This window comes from Eulemur rufifrons, chromosome 17 (assembly GCF_041146395.1).
Source record: "Eulemur rufifrons isolate Redbay chromosome 17, OSU_ERuf_1, whole genome shotgun sequence".
Lineage (NCBI taxonomy): Eukaryota > Metazoa > Chordata > Mammalia > Primates > Lemuridae > Eulemur > Eulemur rufifrons.
Genome location: NC_090999.1, coordinates 33,847,223 through 33,863,386, shown reverse-complemented (window position 1 = coordinate 33,863,386; position 16,164 = coordinate 33,847,223). Strand labels below are relative to the sequence as shown.

General features: G+C 36.3%; 1 protein-coding gene across 1 annotated transcript in view; it reads left to right on the top strand.

Annotated features, from left to right (window-relative positions):
- The window catches only part of ARL15 (ARF like GTPase 15), a 399,577-nt gene that overhangs the window by 146,098 nt on the left and 237,315 nt on the right, over window positions 1-16,164 (top strand). Inside the window, exon 3 of the mRNA XM_069492347.1 lies at window positions 6,217-6,276. Coding sequence (XP_069348448.1) covers window positions 6,217-6,276 — 60 coding nt within the window. The remainder of the gene's footprint in view (window positions 1-6,216; window positions 6,277-16,164) is intronic.

Below are 16,164 nucleotides of genomic sequence, written 5' to 3'. Positions count from 1 at the left end.
GGGTAACATTGATTGTTATTGTCCCTTTTCTTGGAAAGCATTTATTCATGTAAATCAAAAGTTGCCAAAATATTTAGACCTAGTAATTGTACTACTGACAATTTATTTTAGGCAAGTAATTTAAAAGCAACAATATGCACAAAGTATTAATAATCACTTGCAATGTTTTGTATAATAACTAAAACTCTAAGGCAATTTTAAACACCCTACAGCAAGGGAATTTGTTAATTAAATCATAGTACCTCAATTGGAATGATTGTAGATTGGAAAAATGTGTGCAATCTTCTATTGAAGAAAATTTTAAAATTAAATTTACATTTATTTTTGAAATTAAACCATGCAAAACTATGCATTTGAATAAAAACTGGCAAAGAACATGAAAAAGTAATGATGTGCTCTGTTGTGGCCAATTATGAGTGAAATTTTATTCTTTTAAGCTATTTCTCTATTTTATCATGTTTTGACATTGTAAAGCCAATTAAAAATGAAATATTTGTTGGAAAAGTTTTGAACAATTCAAAAGAGAATCTACTTTGAGAGCTGGTGTCTAAAGAGCGTATCATAAGAAAGGTATGTCCCTCCAATTTCAGCAAGTCCAGAGTGTCTGCCTTTTCTTCAAAAAGAAAGGGAATCCAAAATTTTTGGATTGTTAACTTCAGCTGTCTTTCACCTCTGACATAATTTTAAAAAGATTCTTAAATTGTCAAAGTTCAAAGGGCCAAGAAATCCTCCAGAGAGCAGGACCTGTAGGTGGGGAGAGAAAAATTGGGTAACTTGTACCTTAGTCTAGCGAAACACATGTGAACTCTGTCCAGAGTGAATTCCTTGACTGTATGTGCACAAGGAGTTTGTTGATAAGAGGAATTGTTAAACTGTAGATTACACAAATTTTCTCTTCTTTTTTGTTTTTAAACCAGAGGAATGGAACCTAAAGGCCTTAGGATAACATATTGATGTAACATGCAGAACAACCTAGAGAAAACTGAACATTTTGAATGAAAAAAGGTTGAAGATATCTTCTAGGGATATATATTACTGTATTTGAAAAATTGGAAGGTAGTATATTATTCAATTAAAATAGAAAAAGATCATGACAATTTAAAAGAAATATAGAAAAAGTTCATGAAACTTTAGTATTGGCTGCATATATGTTAAGTCAACAAGAAAAACAAGTTCGAAAGGCAGATTTTGGTATCAAAGGATTATGTTTATAAATGCCAGTAGATTAAATTTCCTTTTATGATGTTGAAATCATATTTAAAAGAATTTTGCTAAACTGTTTTCCAAATATCACAAAACTACGTGGCATAAATCATGGCCTTGGTCCAGGTTAAGGCCACCAGATCCGTGGAATATCTTTCCCTTCAGCAATTCTTAGAGTGACCCAGGAATTTCAGAAGCACGCATCACGTATCTGTGTGCGTGTGTGTAGACTTGGTGCAGGCGGGGAGGAGGGTTCCGTCTGTAGGTCCAAGTAAAATACTCATGTGTTCCACACAATGAATAAAAATAGACTAACCTTCCTCCCCAAACTAATTTTGTTACAATTCCAGAAATGCCTTCCCTGCATGAGAAATTTCGAATCTGTCTTCCCCGTATTACAGGTTTTGTTGGATTTAAGGATTGCAAAACAAAGACTGAAAGGCTGTGCAAACGATTATTTCCCCAAAGAGTTACTAAGTCACGTATTTATTAAAATTTGTGGGGTTAAATCTTAGGGGAGGTTTTAGTCTTGCTAATGTAGCTTAGGTAGTCCAGGAAAAAATGACTGCGTAACTTAGGCTTCAGCCATCAAATTGTTTGAATGGAGCCTGAGGAGACCTACCCATGAGGCCTTTAGCCAAATAGAGGCCATTGGTGATCGACTCAGTGGTTACTGTTATTTCCTCCTTCTTGTTTAACATAAATAATGGAATCCTAAATTCAGAGGAAACCTCAAAGAGCTAATCTAGTCCACTCATTTTGCAGATGAGGAATTCAAGGTCAAAGTAAAAAATATATATGTGTGTGTGTGTGTGTGTGTGTGTGCGTGTATATATGTATATATACATAATATGGCTGGTGAGTCTAAGAGCTATGGCTGGGACTCCTAGGACCGTGCCTTGTCACATCAGCACTGGCTCCCTGTGAAGAGCATCAGAGGACACTTACTGTTTGAAGAAGCAAGAAAGCAATCATACTATTGTGGCTGAATCTGTTGGACATTTTCCCTTCCCTCCTGAGTTCCTGATTTTATTAATAATTTTATAAAGTATATTCTAAACTCATGCTATCATTTCTGTTCCATTAATAAGAAAGCAATGTTATACAGACCTGAAAACACTTATTTGGGTTTCTTGTGTTGGATTATTTCTAAACAGGAAGGGGAAGTAAATTAGTGGGTTTATTAGGCACGTGTGCATTTGCCCAATCAGTTCCACTAGCATTTAGGTTCAAAATTGCACAAAATATTATGAATTTGTCAGCTTGTTGGTTTATGGAGCCCTGTAGTGTAGGGCTCTGGTGATGAGACCTAGGTTTAGGTTTTGAATATAGCACTTAGTACCCCTGGCAAGGTACTTTACCCCCCTGAACTTCACTTTCTTTTTAGGACAGTAGTACCAACATTAACTTTAGAATCTTTTTTAACAGCTAAATTAGGAAATAGATATAAATCCTTAGCGTAGATCTTTAAACAATATTGAGATCCTATTATATGCCAAGCATTGACATACAGAATATACTGTACACGGTTTCTCCATTATGCATCCTTGCAGTCTAGCTGGGAGACAGACATAAATAATAAACCAATATGTAGTTACAGTTGTGTAAATCACACAGGAGAAGTACTGAGTGCTGGAAGAGCATGAACTCAGAAAAAAAATCAGCCTAGTTCAAGGATACCAGAAAAGGCTAACAAAATAACTTGCTCAAAGTCAAACAGTTAATAAATGGAAGAGTAAGAATTTGAACCCAGACATTCTTACTCCAGAGCCCATGCGACCTGGTAACTTTTATTCCTCAAAGCAACCTTTTGAGAAGGGTATTGTGATGGTGTGACCTTTGTATCCCTACTAAATATTAATATTATATTAATTCTACCCTGTGGCCTCATTCAACTAATGTAAAACAATAAAATATAATCCGATAGTCTCCTTTCTTGGTTGCCTTTCAAGTAAACTGAAAGTGTGGCCTTAAATTTTTAGTTTCATTTAATCCTTACAAGTGTTTGGAATGAATAAAATAGAAAAAAAATTGTTCCTCTGCCATGAGTAGTACATTTTCTTATCTTTCAATTATATAGACTTTGTCCTCTGAACGTTAATTACTACAGCTATACTGTAAAAATAATATGGAGATAGCAGTATGAACAGCTATATGTATCTTTGCAGTATAAATGTAGCCACTCGTGTTCTATTTGGGGAGAAAACATTTATGAGTATTCTGCAGAAACATTTATATGCCTATAAATAACTTTGCTATGTTACTTTGCTTAGTGTGAACATTTGAGGACATTTTTGTAATCAACTTATGAAGTCTCTGCAAGGATTTAAAGACAGTAACAGTGATATAATCTGCCTGTTGGGTTAATAAACTTCAAAAGTTGTATTTTACATGTAAGTGCAGCGTTTCTGGAAGGATATCACTTCTCTTTGAGTACCTGCATATTGTCAGCTTTTAAGAATCAAAGCAGATTAAACATTGCTGGTGTGCTCCATAACTGTTTCCTTTTCAAAATTGGGGCCTATGCCTGTCCTACTTCTCTAGAAAATCCATACTTGAGTTGTCCCAAATAGACTGCTTAGCATTTGGAGAGGGTGTTTCGTTTCCAGGATTTCACAATTACTGCCTTTTAATCCACATAACACCCATGTGAGGTAGGTAGATACATTGAAGCATCCAAGTCTCCTGCAGGCAAATTTTGGTGCCAGCAAGAATATTATGATTGGCACTGACTTTCCTTAATTTCCCAGAGGCCAGACACCTGGAGAGGCTTTCCTGCAGGCCCAGGTACATGCCACTGTCTCAGCCACATGGGACTGTCTCCTCTTTCCTCCTGCTATTTTAGTAAGATTCAGTGACTTCACGCACCATTAACCATAATGCTGTGCTGACTGTGTCAATCTGCATTAAACCTATGAAGGAAGGGTATATTTTGGAAGATTCTTAGAGGGCCCAATGAACATTTTCTGTACTTTATGTGCAGCAAATTTCAGCTGTTGACACCTCTATCCCTCTAACAAAGGTACTTGTCATTCATTCAGTAATAACTTTTGCAGCTCCAACTAAGCATTTAGATTAATAAGTGAGTACCCTGAATTTTTATCTTACAAGTTTGTAATATATTCAGGCAGGCAGAAAATATCGATTACATTATCAACAAAAAAAGCATCAATTGAAACATGATGCCAGCAATCACATATTGTATGCTTATCGTGTACTCATCACAGTGATAAACATGGTACATATATTATCCTTTTAACAAGCCCTGTGAAGTATCATCCCTGTTTTACAGATGTGAAAGCCAAGGCTAGTAGGTTGCCCATAGTTACAGAATTAATAAATGACAGAGCTAGAATTTAAACCTAGTTCTGTCTGACTCCTAAGTTAATTCTTCAACATCATATAACTACCTTAGGTGGAAGGTGATATATAGATTATTAAAGTACTGAGAAAACATGTAGCAAAGGGTAAAAGATAGGCTGGACTCAAAAGGTGCATATTGATTTCCTTCTTTATAAAGCATAGCAAAACCATGTAAAAGAATTTTCTTATCCACATCATACTTTATATATCTTTTCACCTTCCCGGGTACCTATCGTAACTTGCCTTAAATGAAGAGTATTTGTGTGTTATCATCTTTGTTGACAATTTCTTGAAAAAGGGAGTTTTATTCATCTTGTAATAGTACATGTTATTAATAATGCTTAACATATTAAATAAAATGTATGCTCAAACTACTGATAAATTTTAAAAATTAGTGGGGCTTTTAATTGAAAAGAAATGCAAATGCCGGGCGTGGTGGCTCACGCCTGTAATCCTAGCACTCTGGGAGGCCGAGGCGGGTGGATCGCTCGAGGTCAGGAGTTCGAGACCAGCCTGAGCAAGAGCGAGACCCCCGTCTCTACCAAAAATAGAAAGAAATTATCTGGCCAACTAAAAATATATATAGAAAAAATTAGCCGGGCATGGTGGCGCATACCTGTAGTCCCAGCTATTCGGGAGGCTGAGGCAGTAGGATTGCTTAAGCCCAGGAGTTTGAGGTTGCTGTGAGCTAGGGTGACGCCACAGTACTCGCTCTAGCCCAGGCAACAAAGCGAGTCTCTGTCTCAAAAAAAAAAAAAAAAAAAGAAAAGAAAAGAAATGCAAGTACATGGCAAAACATTCAAATAAAACAAAAAAAAAAATCTCCCTCCTATTTAAGAACTTCCAGATCCCCAGTTTTCCTGAGAGTCATTACTAGTTCCAGTTTCTGGTGGATCCTTTCAGAAAGACTCAGTGTGTGTATTTCGTATGTGTATGTGTATGGGTATATGCATACTCATATATGTCATGACTGGATTTATTGTCTTGAATGGTAATAGTTAAGTCCCAAATACATGGTTAATCATAGAACTATATACTGTGAATATATTTTTATAAATACAAATATTTTATCACATGCATTATAACATTATCACCTGTGCATAAATGGGTAATTATGATTGTACTTTTAAGAAAAATGTCTGTATGGTATATCAACCGTGTCCTTTAAAGAGAACACTAATGTAAATACTATATAATTCTAATATAAAATGGTTGTAATTTAAGTACCTTAATTTCTAGGGTTGCAGAATTATATGTGAGAAAAAATTGTAAGACATTAACTTTAGGAATTAGACGCAAAGGTCCCTGTAGATTTAATATTTTCTTTGAAATTTCTCCATATTTCAAAATATCTTCCTTATAATTGATAAAAATTGGGAGTGACATTATATATTGAAGAATAAGGCAATAGTTTGGAGTAAAGGGGATAGTGTTATATTTTGCTACAATCCACAACTATGTTTTGAAAAATGGTAGAAGATAATTTTGGGTTATCAGTTTATCTTGGAAATTATGTGTTTCTAGTATAAATATGAGATATGAAAAGTAAATCTTAATCTGCCTGAAAAAGGGGATTTGAATGTCTTAAGTATTTTAATTTAAAAGTTAAGTTGCTAATTCTCTGCTTATGTTTTTGTTTTCTAATTTTAGGTTTTAATATAAAAGCAGTGCCATTCCAGAATGCCATCTTGAATGTAAAAGAACTGGGAGGTATAACATTTAAAATCATTTCTATGTCTGCCCTTAACTTTTACTAATTTGACATTAATGTATCTAATTAAAACAATGATAATTTATTCTAGTAGTGATTCATTTTTACCTTTTCTCTTGATAGTGTACTTCTAGAAATATTTCCCTCTCTTTGCATATGTTTTAAAAGTTCTTGAAGAGTTTTAAGTAATATAAACTTTATTTTGTATGAATCAAAGAACTGCTCTACTAGCGGCAATTGGTACACTATACTTGTTCAAAAAAATTTATTATTGAATGAAACACATGAAGAGAATTATAATCTTTGAAATACAGGGCAAAGAACTATATTTTAGAGTAGTTTGTATTTATGCGGCTGGTTTTATTGTATTAGATCTTTTTTAGAATGTATTTGTTCCAATAATAAATCTTTGCCAATGGGTTCTTTGCTGGCCAAGCACATTTATTAGATAGGCTGTACCCCAAACCATACATCACTCAGTCTTTCATTACACTCTGTCTGGCATTTTTTTGGTTGTGTTTTATGTCAGTCAGGGTCTTAACCCATGTAAATAGATTAACAAAGAAATCAGTCAATTCAGTGAACCCACTAAATTCTCTAATGGCATAGGAAAATGGTAAGTCTCTGGAGTTCAGTATAATATCAGTGAGTTTAATGACTTAGAAGAGAGTTCTATTCCATCTCTTTAATCATTTTATGATATTGACCTTACCCTGTTTTGTCTTGACTTTTTAATTTTTCTTAAGGTCATTCTAACTGTGACAGATTTTTAGTTTGATGAAATTAAAACAGCAACTTCATGCCGTTTTCATAGTGTTTGGCTCTTATTTTTACCTAATAAAGTACTGGCTGATCTTTTCAGGTGTCTGTGTTTAGAACACTGTGTCTAGGGCAGGTTTGCTTCTGTCAGTTTGTTTTGTAGCTATCTTTGGCTTTTATAGCATTAATATTTAAAAGTAATAGTCATTGATAAATTCCAATTTTTCTTTAAGACATTTGGCTTTGTCATTTTGACTCCAAAAATCAGAAAACTTGAATATTCTTATAATATAATAATTTTTCTATGCAAAATTTTTAGAAGACTGTTCTATTAGTTTGAATATTTTAATATTACTTTGTGGTTTCTGGTGACTGTTTGTACTTTGACAATATTATTTATGGATATTTTAAAGTCAGAGAACATATTGTAAAAGTTTATGGAATCAAAAATATGGTTTGAGGCTAGACACAGTGGCTCATGCCTGTGATCTCTCAGCACTTTGGGAGGCTGAGGCAGGAGGATCACTTGAGGACGAGAGTTTGAGACCAACCTGGGCAACATAGTGAGACCCTATCTCTACAAAAAATTAAAAAATTAACTGAGCATGGTGGTGCATGCCTGTAGTCCTAGCTCCCTACTTTGGGAGGCTGAGGTGGAAGGATTGCTTGAGCCCAGAAGTTGGAGGTTACAGTAAAGTATGATTGGGCCACTACATTCCCGCCTAGATGACAAAGCGAGACCCTGTCTTCAAAAAAAAAAAAGTATGATTCAAGAATTTTCAACAATTCTATTGGTTTTAAATATGGTTGGTACTTAGTATTTTGTCATTAGGTCATTATGTTGGACACAAAACTTATTGAACACCCTCCAGATATAAGAAACTATTGATTGATAAAGCATTTATTACATATGATGTTTAATTAGAAGAAATGAACAGTGAACGTATCTGGACAGTTTAAAAAAAAGTGAACACTTCAAGCAATTTGTAATCTTGACTCTGTGCTACTGGAATTCAGTAGAATGAAAAATCAAGTCGGGGGTGTGTGTGTAAGGTGGGAATAGGTCCGTTCCCAAGCATAGTTTGATTTTGCTGAAAGAACTCTGTCCTGACAATTGCTAAAGTGGAAATTACAATGGAGAGGATACCATAGGGTTTGGTGGTAATGTTTTAGTTTATACCTATTCTGAAATAAGGTTGAGAGATATGGGTAAAGGAGCCTCAGAGATTGGAGCACATACGTTAGTTCCAGGCTGATGTGTGGGTTTTTGGCCCGCATTAGTATTAAAGAGCAAATTTCTAGCCTAAGCATAGATGCTCCCCAATACACACACACACTTTAATAGCTGTGTTTTCAGTTGAGAGACTGTCTCAAGGAGGGAGGGAACTTTCTGAATAGAATCTGACTGGGTATCCTGTGTCACATGCTCAGAGGCAAGCAATAGAGGGAATTGATTCCTTGATGGTTCACTCATTAATTGAAATATTTTTTTAAACTGGGTACTGGGTTATATCTCAACCGAGAACACATAAAAGCTAGGTGCTAACACTTATAAAGAAAGTGTAACTTTCCTAGGATTTCAAGTATATCCTCGGTGCCAAGAAGGTCATCTCAATATCAGGAGTGTGGCATTTAGGGAGAATTATGACCTACTGAAATCAAATTGTCTAAGAGGGAGTTGCTTGGTCAAGACATTCTAAGTTTGGAAGGAAAGAGTTGAGTGTTTTAGGATCAATGTGTAAAGGTACGAAACCTTCATGTACCAGTGAATGGTTGCTCAGAAGACAGATTAATCAGTATTCGATCAGATTATCAATACAGGGGAAAATTCTGGATTCAAGGGAGAAATTCAAGAAGATAAATGGGTAAAGATAGGCAGATACTGACAGCCAGGGCAGTGATGGTCTTAATGAGGAATGGTTGGCCAGGGAGTCTTTTCCTGCGGTTACTTCAAGAGAACAGCGTGACCCCTCTTCCTTCCTGCCAACATCCTTCCTTACCCATTGCAGATAGTTCCAAGGCTCTCCTTCACTCTCCTTCCTAACCTTAAGTTATATTTCTAACTTCTTCAAAATTGGAAAAGGCATGAACCTTGTTCTCATTATCTAGTAAGAAGAAATGATATGGGATGAACTAACAATGCATAGTGGAGTTAAATTAAGAGTCACTTTGGGGGGATCTTAATAACAAACTATATGTTTGCACACACCTGATATATGTTTTACATGTGTATATATTAATATGTGTGTTAAATATATATAACATACATAAATAGGTAATCCTTTGCTCTTATCAATTTTCTGTTTTGTCAAAGTGTTTCCGTATCTTTTACCTAAAAAGTCTTATAATTCTCATTCACATCAATGCCTTCTCAAGGGGTGTTTTCCTGCTACTCACTCAGTCATTCTACCACAGTTAATTGTGTGTACAGCATGATCCTAGGGGCTGAGAATAAAAGAACTAAGATATAGCCTCTGTCTTCAAGGAACTGATGATTCAGTGGTGGAGACAATCATGAAAAGAAATGTAGGAAATTAATGGAGTTTTTGAAAATAATGAAATTAAGGGAAAAAATGTAAATGCCAAAGTACAAGGTATGTCACAAAGATAGTTTGGCCTGGTGGCATGGTGGGCTAGTTCTATTTGGCTATTTGAAGAATGCCTTGTTCTCCTCAACTTACTTGTCACCCCCACCAGTGTGCGCTAATTGTGCTTATCTTTATGTGAAATTGGAACTCTGAATTTTCTTCTTCTATTCTTATTCCCTTTTCTCTCCCCTCACACATTCTCATTTAATCCTTGGAACTTCATGCCTAGAGAGTAGATGCTCATATTATCTCACAGGTAATAAGACACCAGACAGGAAGACACAGAGATTGAGTGACTCGACTGAGGTGGTTTGGAGAAAGAGGTGGGACTCAATCTGAGCACTTGTGCTTAATCAGTGAACTCTCTACATAAGCATCTTACCCAGTGCACAGGAGAAGTGCTCCCACATGTTATCTGCTGTTGCTTTGTCACTATTATCTGCACAATTTAAAGTCTTCACATATTGCTATATTTTTCATTAACAGTGTATTGATAAAACATCATAATGACAAAACAAGAACACATTGCTCTCTGCTCAAAAACTCTTATAGGAATTAATCTCTAATTACTGCAGTTGCTTTTATCATTTGTTTTCTCTTCCTCACTTATGTAGGGATCTTTCAGGTCAAACTCTTATTCAGTTATGGTTCTGACTCTTGATGCTGTAGCCATGCTTCCCTCCTGTGCTTTCTTCAAGACTGCCCTTTGATTTAAAGTCTTACCTCTGCTTTCCAAACTGTCTAGAACCTTCCATAATCATTTCATTTTCATATTCTGCTTGCTATTTCATTCACTCAGCAATCTTTTCTGAGCACATACTATATGCCAGGTTCAGTTTAGGAATTGGTGGCGGTTACAGTGTCAAGGCTAGTCAAGGCTAGCACTGTCCTTGCATAAACCAGGTAGAGACACTAGCAAAAGCTCTTGTGCACTTCTCTCTCTCCATAGTTAAAGCCAAATACTACTTCCTATAGGCCTAGAACAAATTTCTACATTAGGCCATTACATACCTGAAGGAGTTTTCTAATACCATCCAGTAAGGCCAGGTGTTAGTTCTGATTCCTATAAGGACATTCCATAGTATTGCTGAGTGAACTTTTTTCCCTACATATTCTTTTCATTCAGGAGCTCTTTGGTGAAGCTAATCTAAATCCCTTCTCTTTTAGTTTTAATTAATTATTCTGCTTGTCCTGCTCTGGATTATTTTTATTTCTGACTATCATATAAGACACCTACCTAGCAAGGATCCTGGATGGACAGATGGATTAGTCTTTCAAAGAATTTTCCTTCTTCCTAGTCACTTGTGTCAAAGCCCAGACATTGTGTAGGATACTAGGCAAGTTCATCTTCTTGTATCTCTGTTCCTCTATATGTAAAATGTGGCAATAATAGTTCCTACGTCGTGTTAATATAATCCTGTGGGGACTAAATTAGTTAATGCAGGTCAAGCACTGAGAGTTTACCTGGCCCATAGCTAACGTTATGGAAGATGTGCTTTTATAATGATTATGCTCTCACTTGGCCATCGCCCACAACCCCCCAAAAGGACACCTTTCACTAAAATCTTTTTCCCAAGGTCCAAAAATAACACAAATCACATAATGACTGTTTTTTCTCTTTGTGGTCATGCCTTTCTCCCTCTTAGGCAAGGTGATGTTTCCCTCATTGTGCTATACCTGTTTAAACCAAGAAGGGACCTCATTGGAGTCTTTTGTTTAGCCACCTAGCATAGTGTTGGCACTCCACATGAGTTGATATTAGATGATTTTGTCCCTGTCTACCTTATCACCTTTTCTTCCGTTTTCAGATTTCACCTAAAATCTCTCTTCTGTCACTGCCTCTTAGCTGCTTTCGTTCTCAATCTGACTCACGTACTTATAACCACATTACAAAGGCAAGTGAAGCCCCTGGCATCTAGCTGAGCTGAAAGCAGTTGTCCACACTGCAGTGACCCCACAGCTCTAATAATTTTTCATTTTAGAAATGTCCAGTTCTTAAATCTACAAACAAATTTTTATGCATTCATGGATGTTTTTCCCTTGATTTTTAAATTTTATATGTGAATTGGTAGAATTCAGACATGAAAATTTTATTTCCTAACATGTTTGGTTTGTTATCATTTATTGATAAGGATCCAGACATCATAATATTCCCTCACTGAATTCTACAACCATGATTGGTTTTGTCAAGTGACTTATTTTCTTCCTCTAATGTTTTTATGAGTTATCTGAATTATGTCCCTATCCCCCGTTCTGGCTGCCATCCTTACCCAACATGCTCTTGGGCAGTAGTGTTTTCACAGTTGACATTGGAAACGGCAAAGAAAAGCTGAAAAGGGGTTAGCTGTCTTTTACGATTCAGTATTCATTGCTGCTAGTTGTCAATCAAAAGGGAAACGTTCATAAAGATTTTTATTTGTACTTTATTTTATTTTTTTTTCCTCTAAAGAAAAGACATTTCTTTTTTAGAAGGCAGTGAGAGTAATGTGGAAAGTGCAAGTTGTGTTCATTTACCCATTTACTTCAGCCCATGCAATAGTGATTGAATGATTTTTGTGGATTGTCAGCTAAGCCATTTTTTAAAAAAGGTTGCTTCTTTCAGCAGCCAAGCTGTTATATGAAACAGATGTTGTCTCTGTCCTGTTTCTTTGTTTGCCTGAAGGAATACGCTTTCTCGTAGTGAAAGGTGCTGTTTGTTTGTATCCTGCTAGTTATCATCGGGTGTTGTTAATTTGTCCAGGTTATTTGCATTTTTTAATTTCTCCAGAAACTGTACAGGGCAGACTTCTTGACAGGCAGCCCAGGGGGCATTGCTGCCTGTTTCTTTTAAATTTCTGCCTTTTGTACCCAGACCATTTGATGTCTTTCACCAAGATAAAGCTTCTTCCTTCAGCATCTCCTTTTATTAAATCTTACTTTGGAGGGCAGAGTAGCTCTTTAATTTTTATCTTACGTATTCTCACAGTCCTATGTATATGAAGCATTACCCCCTCCATATCCCCACTAGCACCTCTCATTTAAAAAAGACTCCAGTGAAATACTTACGAATTTAACATAATCACTGAGAGTCGTGGTACACTACACAGACAGAGGAGTAAAGATAATATAAACCAATAAATTGGTTGTGTATTAGAAAAAGAAACAGTAGTGGCAGAGAGACTTGCAGAGGTGTTATTATGGCCACATTGCTTTGAGGGACAGGTGGAGTGGGGGAAATTCTTGCTGGTATAGGAGAAAGCAGCTTGCCATTTGAAAACTGATTTAGACATCTGCAGACACAGGTGTCTATGGGAAAAGTGGCGAGAAAACGTGTCCCAGGCAAAGGAAAATGGCAGTGGAGAAGGAGGGCTCAAGTAAGACCATGTCCATAGAATACCTTATGACTGTACTAAAGGTAAATAACAGGCACATACACACAAGTAAATGCATATTCTGTAAGTGTTGCATAATATAAGGAAGAAATGTGGTTTAGCAAGTATAGTATAGCCTCAAGATCCTCTGCCACTCTCTGCATTTGAACTTGTTGTTATTTTCCTATCTGCAAAATGTAAGTTTTAATAAATCACCTCTATTTATTTCCCGAGGGATTGGGCTGGAAGAGAAAAGTTAAATTGCCTAAAGCTCCTCAGGGAGATGCTTTAAGAATAGATGGTGGTATTTCCACTAATTCTCTTTTTATAGTCATGGATCTAGTGTGATATGTAATATTGAATTATCACAACTTCTTGATATAGTATTGTTTCCTTATCTAGGAAAAGAACCAGGCCTTTCTGGAATGGGAACAGCCAGTTAACTCCTGGCTCCCTGAGCTGTGTACTTTCTCACTTAAGCTTAGGCTATACTAGGGGAAATGATATTGGTATAAAGCCAAGTCACTTGGATATGAGTTAAAAGGCCACAGCTATCTGAATTGGTTGAACAGGATCCCAGGGTGGTGGTGTTCAAGCGTTTTTTACACTTGCTAAGGGAAAACTGAGCCAAACAGTCAGCAGAGCCAAATAAATGAATCTAGGGGCCCAGAAGTCTGTTACTGGCTGATGTAGACCTGACCTTAATTTTTGTTTTCTTCTGGAGAAGTGCCCTAGGAAATTTTTAAAAATCTGTCTTCCCAGTCATAGTCTAGTATAGTACTTAACAGTCCACTTCTTCTAAGACTGTATACGCATATAGAATATTCTAGAAACTAGTTTCCTGGCCTTTCGACCCCCCTGACAATAAGGAATCTCATGTGCCTCTTAAGGTTTCTGCTATACCACTGTTTCCTCTTTGGGGGCAATCAGGTCATTTCATGTCTTCGAACTCTACCAAACTTCCTCAGAGAACAGTTGTGTTGGGTTCTTAGTTTAAGTTACTATCCCTCACAAGGGAGCAAGTATTTCTGTTTCTCCCAGGGGTTGCCATAATAGCAACTAATTTTCATCGTGTATTTGGTTTCAGTGTGGTATTGCAGCAATAGCACTGGAAGTCAAGAGATCAGTATTTTCCTCTAACAAAACAAGCCAGGGGACACTGGGCAAGGCTCTTCACTTTTCCAAGCCTGCTTTCTTTTCCAGCAGCTGAAGAAGCTGATAACTATCCTCCTGTTTAAGTTTAACATAATTGGTTTATTTTTATCTTGAAACTCATAGGATCTACCTCCCTTTGGCCCCTATGAATCACAGAGCCTTCTTCTAACCACTGCACAGGAGTGCATAGCATCCATCGTTTGCTGTATTTTTCTTTGATTCTGACTTCCTCTATCATTTTTATTTTTTATTTTTTTGTACAGGAGACGTTTGGATAAATCCCAAAGTTTTTTGTGTGTGCAGTAGAGGCAGAGTATACATACATAAAATAACAACTAATACTAACTGAAAGTTACTAATTACTGTGCCTTTTACTTTGAGAAGCATTATAGTCCCGTGTGGTAAATACTATAACAGGATTGAATACGAGACACAATTAAGATCATATAAAAAGGACAAAGGAGATGTTACAGAGGAAAGAGTCTAGGAAAAGGGACAGTTCAGACAAAAGTCATGGAGGTGACAGTGGGTTTGGTTTATGGACGAGACAAGATTGGAGAGTTATGAAACATTGAACACACCATAATCTTATGGGTTCACCATACTTGAGACTACTGATATACAATAAAGTATATATAAAAACATATCAGCAGTCTCCAGCTGGAAGGAAATTTACCAAATTATGGCCCAAGACACTAGAGTAAGGCTAGACCCTTTAGAAGCAAAAGGCTGTTTTGTTATTGTTGGTTAATTCATTTCAGTGAATATTCAATGAATACCAACTACATGCCAGGCCCTGAGGGATACAGTCTCTGCCCTGCCGTGCATGTGTAAGGGCGCACACGCACACACACACACACACACACACACACACACACACGATCCTCTGAGCCCTTTTGTTTGGCTGTTTTGGTGGGAGAGTGGTTGGACATAATGATTATGGAAGTTCTCAGAAAAAATTAAACTTTTCTAAATTCCTATAATTGTAATAGCGACTTGACAACTGTCGAAGAGGTAATATGTTTGTAGCTATTCATCGTTTACCAGATCAGGTCGATTCTCTGACATCGGAGGCTGAATAAGGTAGATCTGGGTAGAATTGTTTTGAGGCATCACAAATGTGTTGCTTTTAATTTCTTGAGGTCCAAAGTTAAGACTTTATTGAAAACGCTGATCATTTTAATCTTGAAATTCACTGATATTTATGGCATCATTGGGAGAGGTAACAGGGTGAAGAATTTATTATGTAAAGTTAATTAACATTTTTAATACAAGAATGTGAAGCCCTTAAATTTAAGCAACTTAAATAATTGAAAACTGATTTTTTAAAAAATACATCACTATTCTCCCTCCCTGGCCAAAATTCCACAATATAGCAAAGATTACCAGAAAACACACAATAACAAATGTATGACAAAAATAGATTTAAATCTATAACAAAGGAAAGCAGGACAAAGCTTGAGGTACAGACAATGGAAACATGAAATAGAAGAGGAATTCATCAGGATTATTAAAGAGCTCATCAGAGTTATTAATTGGAGCTCTACATTTGGAGCTGTGCCTTTATTTTTCTTTTCTCCTTGTGTTAAGTGTGGATAGCAGCTGTGTTTACCCACAAACTAAATCCTTGAGTGTGGGTGCTAGACCCAAAGAGGTAGGGCAGTGCCTCTGTAATGTACTGACTGCCAGGTGGGTTAGGAAGCCCACACACACAGGAGAGAAGGCACTTGTCTGTCCCCATTAATCACTGGAAACAGTCAATGGTAAGCAAAAGAGCTGGCAAACAGAGGTTCTCAAACAAAAGATTAGCATATAATTATGATATACCACAATATGAAGAAAATCAACACCATGAAAGAAAGATACCCAATGAAAAATCAGAAGAGAAAATATTCAAGGACCTAGAGGTAATAGAGTTATCAGAAGAAGACACTCAGAGATGTAGAAAGGTTTATATTCATAAAATAGAATCAATCATGGAACTTAGTTAGAAATTTAAAATTTGACTTTAAAATTTAAAATGAAAATGTCCTTT